This window comes from Lytechinus pictus, chromosome 5, assembly GCF_037042905.1.
Source record: "Lytechinus pictus isolate F3 Inbred chromosome 5, Lp3.0, whole genome shotgun sequence".
NCBI classification, from domain to species: Eukaryota; Metazoa; Echinodermata; class Echinoidea; order Temnopleuroida; family Toxopneustidae; genus Lytechinus; species Lytechinus pictus.
Genome location: NC_087249.1, coordinates 25,420,217 through 25,436,088, shown reverse-complemented (window position 1 = coordinate 25,436,088; position 15,872 = coordinate 25,420,217). Strand labels below are relative to the sequence as shown.

The following is a 15,872-nucleotide window of genomic DNA, read 5'->3' as shown; positions in this document are numbered from 1 at the left end:
ATGACCAAGGTCAAAGGTCATTTAGGGTCAATGAACTGTTGCCATGTTGGGGGTATTTGTTGATTTGTCATCATAACTTTGAAACTTTATGTATCTGGTTCCAGAAACTTGGACCTAAGAGTAATCAAGTACCACTGAACATCTTTTGTGAGTTTCAGGTCACATGGCCAAGGTTAATGAACTTTGGCAGTGTTGGGGTATTTGTTGAATGGCCATCATAACTTTTAAAGTTTATGGATCTAGTTCATGAAATGTGGACATAAGTGTAATCAAGTATCGCTGATCGTTTTGCACAATTCTTCGGTCACATGATCAAGGTCAAATGTCATTTAGGGTGAATGAACTTAGATTATGTTGGGGGAATAAAAACAAATTTGTAACCAATAATAAGTTTTTTAAAGTCATAATTTTGAAAGTATATGGGCATAGTTAAGAAAACTTGGACATAAGAGTAATCAAGCATCAGTGAACATCCTGTGTGAGTTTCAGGTCACATGACAAAGGTCAATGAACTTTGGCAGTGTTGGGGGTATTTGTTGAATTGTCATCATAACTTTAAAAGTTTATAGATCCAGTTCATGATATATGGACATAAGGGTAATAAAGTATCGCTGATCATTTTGCACAATTCTTCGGTCACATGATCAAGGTCAAACTTCATTTAGGGTCAATGAACATAGTATTTTATTAACATATGAATGATATTTTTGTGATTATTATTCTATAGTTGTTTTCAAAGTCAGCACTGCTGCTATTTTGAATCATGTAATGCAGGCAAGACTGCCAGAGTTGCTCCACTCGTTATTTATTCAGATGACAATATTCCTTAATGAAGAGATGAGTTTTCTCTTGTCAATACTCAGAAGCAATAGTGCAACAAGTGATTGCACAACATTTGATAGATTTCAACTTCATTTATGGTCATATGGGAGACAGTGTCAATTATCTTGTCATTATGCAGTAGACATAATTGCTGATAAGATTATAAATGAAACAGACTTTTCATTGATGACATCAAGTGATGTTTCTCAAATGTGTTTTGACCATGTAAATTTCAACTGCATAAAATAGGGGTGCATTTCATGAAACCAACTTCATCATTATATCTATCATGGTATCTTGATTTTGATTGACTGATGATCTATGTTTCTTTTGAAGCCACTCTTGATGGTGGAGTTGCCATGTGATTTCATGCATTGATGCCCATAATTCTACCCAAAGTGTCTGTTAGCTTTTAATTATTTGTATTCTTCTGCCATCTTAACGATCCTCTTTCTAATTTCTAAAAGTTAAACTACTTTTAAGATATTACTTGATTTTAAATGTAACAACTGGCTTTTTTCTTGTGTGTTTGGCATGCGTCTTTTAATACTCTGATGCTATCTTTATAGTGTACCGAAGCAATGACGTCACAAAAAACCTTTTTTTTTGCATTTCAGCATTTTTGATACAATATTCTGGTGGAGCATGATGAAAAAACCCCACTTCCAAAATTTGGTGCGAATTGGTCCAATAATACATTTACTAACTTTTAGAACCAGGCCAATAATACATTGACTTCAATGGGTTAATTATGTATTCATGAGGTCATATCTTGGGGCCCCACGGACCGATTCCTACCATATTTAGGTTGTGGGGGTTTTCATCATGCTCTACCAAAATATGGTATAAAAAATGCTGAAATGCAAAAAGTGAAAATTTGATGACGTCACACTTCAGTACTCTATTACCATGCTTATCTATGATATTTGCAGTGATATAGCAATTTAGTGATAGATCAAAACACTTGATGATGGTGTTTAGTATTCTGTAATTCATATTTTATTTTATTTGTAGACATAATTATCAAGTAGCAAAATGAACAAAAGATCAGTTGCAACTTCTTAAACATGTGTGATACTGTGTCAAAGATTTTTTTCTCATTTGATTTTGCTTTTTAATCAATATTTTGCAGCATTTTGGTAATCAGTCCCCCCCAGAAAAAATATCTATATTTTCTGTGAGATTTTGTAGAAATTGTTTTTCGTATTGCCAAAAAAAAAAAACTGTATATATCAGAAAACTTGGGACTTGATAAGAACATCCCATAAAGTGTTGTAAATCATAGGACACTAAAGACATGAAAGCGTTTTCAACAGGTTTATTAAACTGAGTGATGTACATGTATTTGATTTTGTTGAAATTTAATGGCTGAGAAGAATGACACTTAACATTAATGAGTTGAATATAGATCTAGATCAACCCATTAATATTAAGTGTCATTCTAGATCTAGATCTAGATCAAGGAAGAATAATTTTACCAGCTTAAATTGGTTGGCCAGAATAGAACCCTCATAATTTTGTGTAGGAATTAGAGAAGGGAGAAGTAAATAGTAGGCCTACCACTAATTGTTCTGCCTTTTATCCTTGATTGGAAAAACTAATAGGACTGCATTTTTTATTGAATAAGAATCAGGTACATATTTTCTTGCCCACAAATTTTGCTAACAGACTAATCCTTTGAGTGCCAATTTTTCTACTTACAACATCAACTGTATTGCTATGATTGCTTTAGTCCGTACAACCTTTTTTACCTTGATCACTCCTTTTGCATAACCATGACTCTCATATTGATATTATGGCGCAGAATAGAAATGTAAGTTTAATATCCGTTTCATAAATTCATGGGTGCAGACTATAGAAGGACTATTTCTCAAAAAATGAATTGGGGAAAGGTCAAGGACCAGAAGAGTCCCAACTATTGGACCCGGGACTGGACCTCGTTCTCATTACAGTCCTGAAACTAGTTTAGTGGAAACCAGTTTAGCGGAAACTAGTTTAAAGTGTAATGGGATTGCTCGAAGTGGTCTCCGAATTGATCTTCATAACCAGTTTGGAAAACCATCTAGTTATGTGGTTTTCAAGACTGATTTGCTCTAAGTGTAGGTGAGGACACAACGTTTGTGGAATGACTTCACTGCATGTGGTTTCGAATTTCTTGCGAAACATGTGATCCCACTGAGAGTGTTCCGTAGTAACAAGAATGCTTTACATGAAGTGGTTTTGAAATCCACCTTGGGGCGATCAGATGGGAACGCTAGCAAAGCTGTCACCCAAACTGGTTTCCTGAACCGGTTTCCACTAAAATAGTTGTAGGATTGTAATGAGAATGGGGTCTTTGAGTACCTATTTCAGGAGGTTTCGGTCCATACTACATGTGCATTTTTTAAATAATGAATGGGATTCTTAAATTGTGTGAATACTGCATTCAAGGGTTGCATGTTTCCTGCATGCTGCAGCACTGAACTGTGCATACAATCTGATCAAACTTAAAATTGTGCTTGCTTTATCACTAGTGGTTACCATGACATTATAGTTGGCAATATTTTATTGCTTTATATACACTTAATAAAATAGTACAGACTAATTCGGCTATATTGAGCACAATTTTTCCCCAGGTCCGCATCATTCCAGTTCGGAATATTCTATGGTGAATTAATAAATTCGGTGTAAAACGCCTCTTTTCCTAACGTGCATATCTGTTGCTTTTCGTTTACCACAGCTAATTTGTTAGGGTCTCTTCACTTTGTTAGTACAAACAGTAGTCATGAATTCATATTAATTGAACTAATATGTAGGCATGCCTTTACCCCCTACAGGTACATTTAAGTAATATAAAATGCTAATGCAAGTGAAAGTTTTTTATTGTAGATTTTTTATACAGTGCATAAGCCATAACAAAGGGTATCTTTATTCAGTGCTCATAGGACTTATGTTTCAATATCTGACAAAATAAGATTCAAAGTTTTTTTCTCTCATTGAATGAATGTGAATATGATTCATTAGCATTGCTTTCTCATATTACCAGCAATATTCTGCAAATAGTACATCTGAAACATGATTATGTTGTGAATTTTTTTATGACCAAGGACAGCCACTTCCATGAAAGCAGAAAATAAAAGCAGCTTTTGAAATCTTATAACATAATGGCTTCCTATTGAGCTTGTCAATTATAAGTCAAAAAATATAAACAATATTTCCGTAATCCCAGACTAGCTCTAGTATTAAAAAAAAACAGGGCTTCTTTTTTTTTAAATAGAATTGGCTATAACTGACAAATGGTCAGAACATTGTCTACATTTTTAGAGGATATTTATGTGTGAACAAGCCCAAATCTCCTTATAAAAATAGATTTAGGAGCGCTTTCATATTTTAACCAAAACAAAATACCAACTAACCAATACAATAATATGTAAATTTCTTGCATTTTCTTATTTGCATACATCAGGAAAGTGAAATAATTTTTAGGACTCTTCTACCTCATGTGTCTGTTTAGCTTGTTATCTGTCTACATATAAATTCACAGATTTCTTTTGATATTCTTCATACAATTCTTTATCCGTCATTTATTTTTCTGTATTCAATTTATCTATCTGTATGCCTAAATATTACTCTGATCTCTTCCTTAACCTGTATCTGTATTTATCCATTGATCTCTTCCATTCTCTGTTTTTACATCCACAGACACACATCTGTCTATCTCTCCCTTTCTCTCTCCCTCTCTCTCACTCTCTTTAGTCTATGGTCCATATTATAAACTCTAGATTATGAAGCCATGATCTACATGTAGATCTGTGTTGAAGTTTTGGTGGCCAAAAATGTCAGAACTTTATTTATGTTTACTTGACTCTCTTCTATAACAATATCAGATTTACATCCAGATTGTAACCTAATTTGTTAACCATGATTTACATAATAAATGTAACAATGGGCTTGATAATACAAAAATGTACATACTATTATGTAAGACAGTTTGTATTTTGGCCCATACACTCTTTTAAACTGACAGTGCCCTCATAGTGGAAAAAAAATAATTGTGAAAATCACAGAAAACATACAGCAATGAAGTCATTGGAATTCAAAGCAATGTATGTAAAATGTGTGCACTGCATAACTATGGAATGTCCTAATAGCTGAATTATGTATTACACCCTAGATTTAAAATTTGAAATGAAATATATACCCAATATTATTAAAATTATTATTTACTTTTTTGCTGAACATCAAATTTCACTCTTTTTAAAAATCTTATCATTATATGACCTGGCCTATTTAAACTACATGTATGAATCTCTTAAGACGTAAGGGCCTTGTTTTTTTTTCTTTATAAATTCAAATGTGTTTTGCATTTTCTTATTATTTTCAGCATGGAACATATGCAGGCAAGAGAAAGCTGTCAGGTCCTGAAGTAGCTCTATGCAAAAGTAAGTATGTCTCATATAACATTATTGTCTTACACTTCTATTTAAGTGATTTAGATTATTCTATGCTTAGTAGGATTCAAGTATTTTGATTAATGATTACGAACCATGTTAATGTCATTAACAAAAATCTTTGTGTCTCATTTCAACAGAGTAGACACATCAGCAGTTAAAATACTGTTTTTCATGGGAACCTGTGAAGTGTAAAAAATATATAGGAATATATACAAACATTTACATTTACACCGGTTTGTTGGCTCAGTTGGTAGAGCGTCCGTCTCACAACCGGGAGGTCGGGGGTTCAAACCCCGGCCACGTCAGACCAAAAGACGTTAAAAGATGGGAGTTGCTGCTACCCTGTTTGGCGTTCAACGATTAAAGGGATAGAGCCTCGTCGATCTGGTGCTGCACAGCGGCTGCCGGGCCCACAATCAATTGGGCAAAGCAAATTTTCAGAGTATTTCATTTCATGTCTATTTTGATCAATAAAATATGGATTTTTTTTATGGCTGTAACTCTAGATAAATTTACCAATGCATAGGTGATTAAGAATTTATTTGAAATATTATGAATATGTTTCTACATTACCCACTTCATTGATGTTTTCATTTTTTATTTTTTTGGATGTATGATTGGTCAGGTGCAGCATCTAATAACAGTTCATCGTCACCTTTCACCCACCTAAGTCAAGCTCCGACTGAAGTTCTCAAGCTTCTAGAAGGAGATGCATCCTGGAGCTACCAGATCCTTGAGGTGGAGAGAATAACCCAACATCGGTAAGATCACGCAAATGATGTGCATTTTATCTATCCAGGAGTGTTATTTCATTGTCATGAGAATATGTGTTATTATTATTTTTGTTTTTGTAATTATTATTGTCATCATCATCATTGTCGTCATCGTCATTATCATCATCGATGTCATCATCATCATCATTTATTATTATTGTTTTTGTATATGTTTGTTTGAGTTTTTCTTGTGTCATCTTTTCTTACGATGATAATGATCATTGATCATTTATCCTTTCTATGCTCCTCCTGATCAAGACTATTAACATGATCATGATCATCATTATGACAAAGAGCAAAGCGTATCTGCTCAAAACGTCGAGAATAACAGTTCTTTTAAGAGCTATTATCAGAAAGATTAACAAACATTCCTTTTCAGGATTAACTTGGTGTAACTGCAATCTCACCATCCAGTCTTACCAGCATGCAAACCTTCAAAGATCACATCATCATTATCGTCACCATCATGATGATGATGATGATCATCATCAGCATCATCATCATCATCATCATCATCATCATCATCATCATCATCATCATCATCATCACCATCACCACCACCACCACCACCATCATCATCATCATTATCATCGTCATCATCCCCTTTATACCTCTCTTTCTTATTTTCACCATGAGCATCACGTTGGAATGATTTCCTTTCTCCCTTCCCATTCAGGCCTTTATTATTCACCGGTCTTAAGGTCTTTTCAAGGTTTGGCGTGTGTAACTTCCTTGGCATTTCAGAGACTGTACTCAGGAATTGGTTGCAGGTCATAGAGAGCAACTACCACAGCAGTAACCCCTACCACAACTCGTCACATGCTGCAGATGTGTTGCAAGCAACAGCTTATTTCCTCGGAAAAGACAAAATGCAAGTAAGTAAAACAAGTCATGCTGTATTCTTTGTGAATATGATGACTCTGTTCATGTCATGCTATTTGTTGCTATTTGAAATTGACTGCCTATCTTATTTTTAGATGAGGAAATAATTAATTTTTTAAAGCTATTTTGAGTCTCACATGTTTCTGAGCTGTGTAGTTGGTGGGTTTATATCAAGGAAAGAATCACTGTAAGAAGCTAAAAATAAATGAATGATTCTGGGGAACCTCTTGATCTTTCATTTTCTAGGGATTCTAAAGCCACCTTAAAATTGCATTTCTTCAATATGAGACTTCAACAAAGCATCAATTTACAGCTAGTTATTTTCATTACAAATGTGATAGGCAGTTACCTTTGCTTATATCTTAATAGAAGAAATTGTATTATTTTTTAGCTGATATGTTTTTAATTGTTTATTTTTGAACTGTAATCATAAACTCAGAGATAGCCTCTTGAATCATGAGTCGTCATGATTTTCTGGAATATTAAAAAGCTTTAATGTCTGATCGTTTGAGACAAAAAACTGGCAAAAGCATTTTGCATCAGGAAGCAGCATTGTAATATTAATACACTCATTGATTTGATGAATCTCTAACTAGATTTCTATGTATTTCTTTTTCTTTTCTTCTTTCTTAAAAATGTTTATTTCAGTCATGTTTTGAGACGGCAGATCACGTAGCAGCATTGATAGCAGCAGCTGTTCATGATGTTGATCACCCCGGCAAGACAAACTCCTTTCTCTGTAATGCTGGAAGTGAACTTGCTATTCTATACAATGACACGTGAGTACGGCTTCTTTGCCCTGTAACGTAAAAGATACAATTTGTGCTTTTCATAACGCGCCAACGTTCATTTTCATGTGGGTTGTGCCTTGTGGGTTGACCAAATTTTTGTCTCACCTGCATAGCAGAGCGATACTATAGATTGTAGATACGGATTGTATGTCTATACTCAAGGGATTTGATTTTTACTTGTACTATAGTTTCAAAATGTTAGTGATATTTAACTTCAGCTTCATAAACATGTGAAAACTCATTGGCCCGTAATCTGATAGCTGGTTTAACTTAAACTCAGTTTTAAACTTGTGGTTTAAGTATGGGAAGCCAAAAGCATCAAAATTTTTATTAAGTTGTATGTTTCTTATGTTCACTGTGCTCTTTCCTGATTCATCGATGGTGAAGACAATCATCTATTTATACTTCCTATTCAATTATGAATGATTTGAGAGCCAAATGAGCTGAAGTATGATATCTCTACTGTTAGTGATTTATGTAACAATTGGCTATCCATACTTAAACCACAACTTTAAACCTGAGTTTAAGTTAAACCTGCTACCAGAATACGAGCCTCTACCTTTAAGGTATTACTAGAGTACGTATAGTCAATCCTGAATGATCAAATATCCATGAAGGCCACACAGTCATTTTCTTTGCAGTCAGTGGTTGTATATGAAGCTTATATTTGTCATTTTTTTTTGACAGGGCGGTTCTTGAGAGCCATCATTCAGCTCTCGCATTTCAGCTTACAACAAAAGAAGACAGATGTAATATATTCAAAGAACTGGACAGGTGAGTAGATGAAGAGTTTTATGAAGAAAAATGTTCTATCAATTTCATATTTTTACTATAGTGAATATTATATAAACAAGACAATTATATAGGCAATTTTGCCGAGAAATAATTCAGTTACAAGAACAATAATGATATATACGTGAAATGCACATTATTAGGAATTGCATGCATGTGGTACCTTTAGAACATTCAAAATGATGTCTATAATATGTTTTATAAGATAGTGATGTTGGTCCTTGTTGATTGATTAACCATCCTCATCTCAAAACCATGACTGGTCATTATATATTGCTTATGACTGCTCGTGGCTGGTCATTAGTAAATCTATACATGAGGCCAACTAAATGATCAGTTACATGCGCATGTGCCATTCAGTCATATTAGGATCCACTTTGACATCTTTTAACATTCATTATTCACTATCCCAGGCTTACATCCTTCAATGCATGAAAATGTTCTCATAAGGAGGGTTTCATTTCCAAGAAGTTCCTTTTCTGTCAAAACTTAAATGAAATGAATGAATATCATACAAACACATTAATTTCAAACATATTGTACAACCAGTAAACTTATGTGTTTTCCTCCTCATCTTTTCTGTATTGCAGAGATGATTTCCGAGCCCTACGTCATTCCATCATTGATATGATCTTGGCTACAGAGATGACTAAACACTTTGAGCATCTCTCTAAGTTTGTGAACTGCATCAATAAGCCTGGAGCAAGGGAAGGAGATGATTCATCATCCATGGTAGGAAAATCAATACAATTAGCTGATCTTTAACAAAAATATTGAAAGCCATATTTGGTCAGCAACATCAGCTTCCTTATTTTCTGAAATAATATGAGTATTTATAATCAATTACTATGAGATTTTCATCATCCTCATCATCATCATCATCGTTATCATCAGTGTCATCATCATCATCGCAATTGTCATCATTGCCACTACCGCTGCCAACACCACCACCATCATCCCTATCATCATCATCATTATCAACATCAATGTAATCACCATCATCATCATTTTCATCATCAAAATTATATCATTATCATCATCATCATCCTCATCATCATCATTGTCATTGTAATGTCATCATCATCATCACCATTGTCTTCATCGCCACCACTGCTGCTGTCACCACCACCACAACCATCTTCTTCATCATCATCAACATCAATGTAATCATCATCGTCATCATCATCAAAATCATATCATTATCATCATCATCATCATCGTCATTATTATTTCAACTTGGGACTATACTCTTGATTGTTCTCTCAGCAGAGTGGTTGAAGAACTACCCCAGACACCATGACCCTATCTACCGCAGAGAACAGGGCTCTAGTTTGTGTATTGTATTATTGTTCTTGTTAGTATTATTATTATTTATCATCATCATCATGTTCTTTTTGATTCTCGACTTGGCACGTTATATTGTACTCTTATTCTCTCAGCAGAGTGGTGGTAGAAGCACCCCAGACACCATGACCCTATCTACCCCAGAGAACAGGGCTCTAGTCAGGCGTATGCTCATCAAGTGTGCTGATGTAGCTAATCCTACTAGGCCTCTAGAGCTGTGTAAAGAATGGGCCAGGAGAATATCACAAGAATACTTCAATCAGGTCAGACATCTGATTTACCATAGATTGAGGGGGGGGGGGTACTTTTTGTTTTAAGAAAACATATCCTGGCTCCACACCTGAGGGGTTTAGTATATATACCTCATGCCTGTATGATATCTACAGAAGATGTGAATCTACCCTTATAAAACTATTAATTTTTCCCTTTAGTTTCTCTCTTCATTTCTGTGACATTCATTTCTTTTAAATAAATTGTTGTCTTTTATTCCTTCTTTTTCTCTCCCTTTCCCTAATTACCTGACATGCATTGCCCAAAGATATGTAGTTCTTACATATTTTGTATATGTTAATCTGATTTTTGTCTTGGCCACCAGAGGTGAAGGCAAGACTTGGGGATCCAAATGTTGTCCGTCCGTCCGTTACAAACATTACGACACATAACTCCGCAACTGTAAGTCACTTTTCAACCAAACTTCGATAGTAGATGTACTTAGGGGACCTGCTTGTTATGCTGCAGTTAAAGGTCATATGGTAAGATTAGGTCAAAGGTCATTTTCAAGTCAACGTTAAAGCTTACGTGCAAGACTCTCTTATGACACATAACTCTGCATCCGTCAGTCACTTTTCACATAAACTTGGGTTGTAGATGTACTTAGGAGACCTGCATGTTATGTTTTAGTGCAGGTCACATGGTAAGGTCAAAGGTCATTTTCAGGTCAATGTTAAAGTTTACATGCAAGACTCTTATGACACACAACTCGGCAACCGAAAGTCACTTTTCACTGAAACTTGGGTTTTTAATGAACTTAGGGGACCTGCATGTTTTGCTGCAGTCGGAGGTCACATGCTAAGGTCAAGGGTCATTTTCAGGTCAATGTTAAAGTTCACATACAAGACTCTCCAATGACACATAACTCTGCAACCGTTAGTCACTTTTCACCCAAACTTGGGTTGTAGATGTACTAAGGAGACCTGCATGTCATGGTGCAATCAGAGGTCACGTGGTAAGGTCAAAGGTCATTTTGAGGTCAAAGTTATGACACATAACTCTGCAACCGTAAGTCACTTTTAAACCAAACTTGGATTGTTGGTGTACTTTGGAGACCCTGCATGTTATTGTGTTCGGAGGTCACATGGTAAGGTCAAAATTCATTTTGAGGTCAACATTAAAGTTTACATGCAAGACTTACGACAAATGTTATTCCATCCCAGTTATTTCAAAATGAAGTTTTGATACAATTCTGTTGCGTGCCCTCGCAAATCACGATATTTCTGGTTATTCTCATAAGTGGGCGAGACACAAAATCGCTTATGCCTTGTTTATTGCTAGTTGATAAATGGGTACCGGTATGCATTTTCTTTATCCTTTTCACTCTTTCATAAAAATGCCTCCATTTTGATTTTTATTGCTGAGTGATAAATCTTTCTTTTTCCTAAGTTTCTTGATTTTATTTTACGTATGTGACGTTTACCTCTCATTGATAAATCATTCTCGATTATTTTTCTTGATTCTTGATTATTTATTTATTTTTTATGTGTTTTTGATGTTTGGCTTTTATTTTAAAAAATTCTTTATAAATCATGGAATATCTGTGATGTTTATTGTTCATTGATAAATCATCCTCTCATGATTATTTTACTATTTAGACCGACGAGGAGAAGAGATGAGGTTTACCTTTTTGTATAATTATGTTAATCTGATTTTTTATTGCTAATTGATGAATGGGTATGCATTTTCTTTATCCTTTTCACTCTTTTACAAAAATACCTCAATTTTTTTATTGCTGAGTGATGAATCTTTCTTTTTCCAAGTTTCTTAATTTTAGTTTACATATGTGACATTTATCTCTCATTGATCATTTATGATTATTTTTCTTGATTCTTGATTTTTTGTCTTTTATATGTATTTTCAGATGTTCAGTGTTTACTAACAAAAAATCTTTATATATTATTGAATATCTGTGATGTTTATTGCTCATTGATAAATCATCTTCACTTATGATTTTGTACCATTTAGACCGATGAGGAGAAGAGACGAGGTTTACCTGTTGTTATGCCTGTGTTTGACAGAACTGTGTGCAGTATTCCCAAATCACAAATCTCCTTCATAGACTACTTCATCATGGACATGTTTGAGGCTTGGGATTGTAAGTATCAAGGTGGCCCTTTACGGTTGTTCAGACCTGCCAACCAGTACGTTTTAGCCGTATTTAGTACGTTTTTTTTAAAAACTAAATCGTAATTTATTGAGAAAAATAATCTCTATATGTCTCTATTTCATACAACGTGCACAAATATGGTTATTAGATCAATGTAATTTCAGGTAACTTGTTTTTTTTTCAATCATTTTGTTCAAACCAGGGTGAAGATATACACATGTTTTAATGTGTTTTTTTTTCATCTGCAAGAGCAGTGCGCATTTTAGCTTGCATGCAGCTTGAGCGCCGCGATGAGCAAGTGCGCCAAGCATTTTGTTATGAAATACACTTTTTTGGGGAAAAATACAGTTTTTTTTATCACAGAATACAGTTTTTCATTCCCAGAGGTTGGCAGGTCTGCCCTTTGCACCTTTACTGGACCTAATAAGAAATGAAATTCTTGGGAGTATTCCACAATAGTTTTAGTTGATATTGTTCCTTTTATATTCAAAAGTAAGGGTGCATAAAATCAGATTAAATTCATAGAAAAATATTGAATTACTTACGGGAAAATGTGACCTATCATTTGAAGATTGTAAAAAAAAAAAACAGTTGCGCCCTGTGTCTGTTGCTAATTTATTTTACACATCATTTGGGGGATTGGATAGGGGGACTGCATTTTAGGCCTTTACATTACTTGCCTTAAATTTATATATTTTCCTCAATTTTTTCTCACCTGAACGAAGTTTGGCAGAGACCTAGCAATCACTTTTCCTATTAGTCTGTTGGTCTGTTAGTCTGTAACAAAAATGTTAAAGTTTTTTTTTCAACTTGCTCTCATTTCTTTATTTGTGCAATAGTGATGGAAGTATTTATAGAAGGAAGAAGAGGATTGGAGAAAAAGTAAAAACGTGGGTGAATATTTTGTGTAGCTTAAAGCAATTTAAGGAAAGATAATGCTTGAAGATAATATAATCTAGTATTACACCATCTTATGTTTGTACAAATTGATCAAAGGAAATCCAATAATTTTGCATTTTCCCACTTTTACAGCTTTTGCCGACTGCCCTGAGCTTATGGAGCATTTACAGATCAACTACGTCTACTGGAAAGGGGAGGAAGAGAAGGACAGAGAAAAGAAGATGAAAGAGAAAGAAAACGAAAAGGGAGACAATGAAAAAGAATAATTTACTTTCAAGGGTACACCTATAGTGATTGACTTTCAGCATTTTTTGTTTAACTTCTCAAAGGTTCTACTAGTACTCAACACATTTTGAGTAACCATGCTTACGATGATCAGTTATGATCAAGATTGCGTTGAAGAGTGTGAAATATTCCATGTGCTACTTTTACTTTCAAAGAATGGGAGAAAAATATTGATTTATTTACTAAAATATATCAGCAGGGATGTCTATTTTCAAGATAAATCCTGAATTCAGGCCCAGGAATCTTATTTCTAAGCCAGAGAAAGCAACCTTTTGTGTGCAAAATAGCCTACTCTAGATCATTTTCAAGCTTCATATCAATTGTAAGTGGCATTCCTCTAACTATTTATTTTTTATTTTTCAATTTGTATTTTAGTAGGGTTAACTTGGTGCAGTAGGTTTATTGCCCGAAGGTGCTTGCTGAATTGATAAACCTGATAAGAGTATTCATAAAGCTTCAATAACATAAACTATGGAGATGTTGCACAAATATCAATGCTGTCAGTCGTAAGTCAATTTTAGGCCAAAAAGTCAATTTGCACTTTTTTTAAATTGATTTTTGGTCTACTTATAATACTAAAACTACTAATGAAATGACTAAATTGATTTGCTATTGTTCGACTTGATCCAGTAATTGCCATTTCAGTTGACAAATTTACCAAATTTACACTTGATTTCAGATGATTTTCTTGCAATATCTCTATTGATACTTATTGTTTTGTGAAATGGTTGCTACATTAGTATTTATGATAAACCTATTCACATGTATGCCCTGCAAAGTGAGATACTCATATGGTACCCCTTTTATACGTAGTTAAAAGATGACCTACGTATACATGAGAAGATATTTATGATTATGAATTTATGATTGATTGTAAGGTTATAAAGGAAGTGTAATAGACTGAGTAAAAGTGCCATATGTAATTTTTCAGGTAGATTTTTCAAACAACTCAAACTATCTTCTATTTCATTGTACATCTCAACATGTTCACAAAGTGGGATTAACACTGAGTTTATTAGAGCTAACAAAGGTATGTTTAATTGTATTACAATTCATTGTTAGCAAAGATACTACGAGGGGAAGATCAGACAGTTCATAGAGCGCCCCACAGCGTTGAGTAAGTAACAACCTGTTTTGACCTTTGCATATTGCGATCTGGTTGTGTACAAAACATATGAGGGAAATGGTGAAGGAATAGATGATTTTTACATTTTAAGATTTCCTTTCTTAAAATATTTTTTTCTTAAATTAAAGATGAATGTATTTCAGAGTTTTGTGGGTAATAAAAGGTGGAATTATTCCCAAACGCTTATTTTGTGCCCTCGCCCAAATCCCTTCTCTCAATTTCCCTATATGTTTTATACACAGCTGCGTGCCAATGTGCGAAGGTTTACTTACTCAACGCTAGTGGGCGTCCTTCCCCATGAGCATTTATCGAGCGTTTCAAAAAATCGCAGAAGAGTCCGATCTTCTCCTTGTAGTATCTTTGTTGTTAATTATGTTTTTAGCGAATAGGTTTTCTATTGCTAAAGTTAAATGACAACATATTCCCTCCTTATGTTTAATATACAAAGAGATACTTTTTTCTAATTAGGAAGATCGAATTTATTATATTAAAAAAATGAAGGTTTTTTTTTAAACAGAGATATATTGACTACTTTCCAAATGAATGAAATCACCTTGATGTTGAGATATTTATATAATTGTAAATAATTGGTACTAAATTTATGAAGAGATATATAGAACAGAAATTATTGTAATTAAAGAATATTCAATAGTTTACACACTAATTTGAGAATATTTTAAATGGGCAATTCCAGAGAGAGTTTCAGAGTATCGCATTCTAAAATTCACAGTATTAAAAACATTTCATGTGTAGTTCATCAGATGCATTTTGTATACAATTATATAAACAATGAATTTTATAAAATTTCTTTGGACAATTGTAGCGAAAATTCATTTATTGTTTTGCATAACAGACGTACATTAATTCAATGTTAAATGTGCATGAGAAACTCTGCTGTTTGAATACTGTAAATATTATAATGTGATCCATTGAACCCGTCTTCATTTACCGCATTACTATGAATTGCCTATGAATAATGTACTAGATAGAGGTTAATAGGTTATTTTCTAATTCTAAGGATTTTTTTTAACGAGACAGTGATCAATATTCATATTGCCTTCCAAAATTGATTAGTCCATTGTGAACAAAAACACTTCGATTTTTCTTGTCAGTAAGAGCAATTGAAGTGACCTATTGTTTTGTTTTGTTTTACTAATGATGATTATATACTTTTTTATGATTTATTTTTATTTTATAAATGATCAATGTTTTACACATGCTATGTGTAAAATATTTTAATGTAAAATACATATAAGAAAACCAATACTTTCATTAATTTTGTCCTTATGTGGATTAGTAAACAAAAACTTATTTTTATTGACCAAAGAAGTTTACTTAAAAACA

At 33.8% G+C, this 15,872-nt stretch overlaps 1 protein-coding gene across 5 annotated transcripts in view; it reads left to right on the top strand.

Moving 5' to 3' along the window:
* Positions 1-13,479, top strand: part of LOC129261622 (high affinity cAMP-specific and IBMX-insensitive 3',5'-cyclic phosphodiesterase 8B-like) — a 42,234-nt gene extending 28,755 nt beyond the window's left edge. For 2 of the 5 annotated variants that reach the window (XM_064100102.1, XM_064100100.1), the window contains 9 exons: positions 5,186-5,243; positions 5,881-6,016; positions 6,705-6,903; positions 7,559-7,689; positions 8,389-8,475; positions 9,084-9,225; positions 9,936-10,100; positions 12,076-12,205; positions 13,250-13,479. In XM_064100102.1, coding sequence (XP_063956172.1) covers positions 5,186-5,243; positions 5,881-6,016; positions 6,705-6,903; positions 7,559-7,689; positions 8,389-8,475; positions 9,084-9,225; positions 9,936-10,100; positions 12,076-12,205; positions 13,250-13,383 — 1,182 coding nt within the window. In that variant the 3' untranslated portion in view covers positions 13,384-13,479. Of the gene's footprint in view, positions 1-5,185; positions 5,244-5,880; positions 6,017-6,704; positions 6,904-7,558; positions 7,690-8,388; positions 8,476-9,083; positions 9,226-9,759; positions 9,825-9,932; positions 10,101-12,075; positions 12,206-13,249 lie in introns of those variants that run through there. The other 3 variants (XM_064100101.1, XM_064100099.1, XM_064100103.1) reach the window with 2 other exon arrangements.
* The last annotated feature ends 2,393 nt before the right edge of the window (positions 13,480-15,872 follow it).